We start from the raw sequence: 1,238 nt of genomic DNA on the forward strand, positions 1-1,238 counted from the left end.
AATAACACCTGAATTATCTTTGTTTATCACTGGGCCTCCACTTTACACCAGGTCTGCCCAGGAAGTGTTCTCATCTCAACAACCTCAGTGGATGGGAATATATTAAGGCAGGCAGAGTGGAACACTTTGTCCTCCAAAGGCAACAAGGGCCACCAAACAACATAAAAAAAGTTGAAGTGTTAGAAGGCAGGTAAAAATGGTCAGAATTAGGACTTTGACAGCCGACTTCTGACGTCTCCCATGTCTTCAAAGCGGTCCTAAGGGAAGGAAAGCCGTCTCCTGTGGAAAACAAGGAGACAGGCGGTTATGGCCGACCAATGGCCTCATTGATGCACGTGGGGAGTGAAGGGCTGGCCTGTGGCTGGTCCGCATCAAACAGACGCGAGCTACTGTAGCTCAAATTGAAAAAGTGAATGCTGGTTCTGATAGAAAGGTGTCAGAACACACAGTGCATCGCAGTTTGTTGCGGCTGATCGGTGTATATATACCACTGGATGTCAGAATAGAGCACCAGCATGTCAGACTCGCCAAAATTGCCTTTGTTCATCTTTCCACTGTCTTTTCACCAAATGTTGCTGTTTGGTCAAAATAAACTCTTAATTGACTGAGTTAGATAATATTTGTGAAAAGGGCTGCCATTGGTAAACTAATGTTAATCCTTGGGGACAAATGCGACCGTCAAAATACGTCCACAGAGGATTATCACCTGACAAACTTTATACTGTGTGTCACTTTGACTGTTGATCATTAACCACTTTTAAAGTATTGTTTGGCAACAACAGGCCGCTGTTTTCAAAGCTCTAAAAATTTAAAATGTAAAGCATTTAACAGCTGAAGAGCCAGATATTTTTAACAGGAGTTGGTGGAGACCAAAAACATCTAAATACAGAGTAATTATTAGATTTATAACAATCGGGTGGCCAGAAACTGGTGAAAGACTCCAAGTGAATGCTAATCTTGCTCTGTGGTGCCAGATGGGTAAATAAAGCCTATCAACTTTATGAGGTGATTATATGTCAGTGTTGTGTTCACAGAAGGTTTCTGCTGCCACCAAGTGGCCAAAAACATTTTCAATGTATAGTCTGTTGTTTGTATAAATGCTGTTGCTCTTTCTGTCCCTTTAGGAAACCGTGCAGTAAGAAGACAGGAACCTCCACCTCTGAACCAAAGCCAGTCAACAAAGATGAATGTTATTTATCCCACTGCCCCATTTCAAAATAAAGGTTTTAGTCACTTTA

The 1,238-nt window shown here is 41.9% G+C and overlaps 1 protein-coding gene across 1 annotated transcript in view; it reads left to right on the top strand.

Moving 5' to 3' along the window:
• Positions 1 to 1,238, top strand: part of LOC118339486 (cilia- and flagella-associated protein 157-like) — a 6,326-nt gene extending 5,088 nt beyond the window's left edge. Inside the window, exon 9 of the mRNA XM_035677163.1 lies at positions 1,125 to 1,238. Coding sequence (XP_035533056.1) covers positions 1,125 to 1,221 — 97 coding nt within the window. The 3' untranslated portion in view covers positions 1,222 to 1,238. The remainder of the gene's footprint in view (positions 1 to 1,124) is intronic.

Source organism: Morone saxatilis, unplaced genomic scaffold, assembly GCF_004916995.1.
Source record: "Morone saxatilis isolate NCDOM2014 unplaced genomic scaffold, NCSU_SB_2.0 Contig5, whole genome shotgun sequence".
In the NCBI taxonomy this organism is placed as follows: Eukaryota; Metazoa; Chordata; class Actinopteri; family Moronidae; genus Morone; species Morone saxatilis.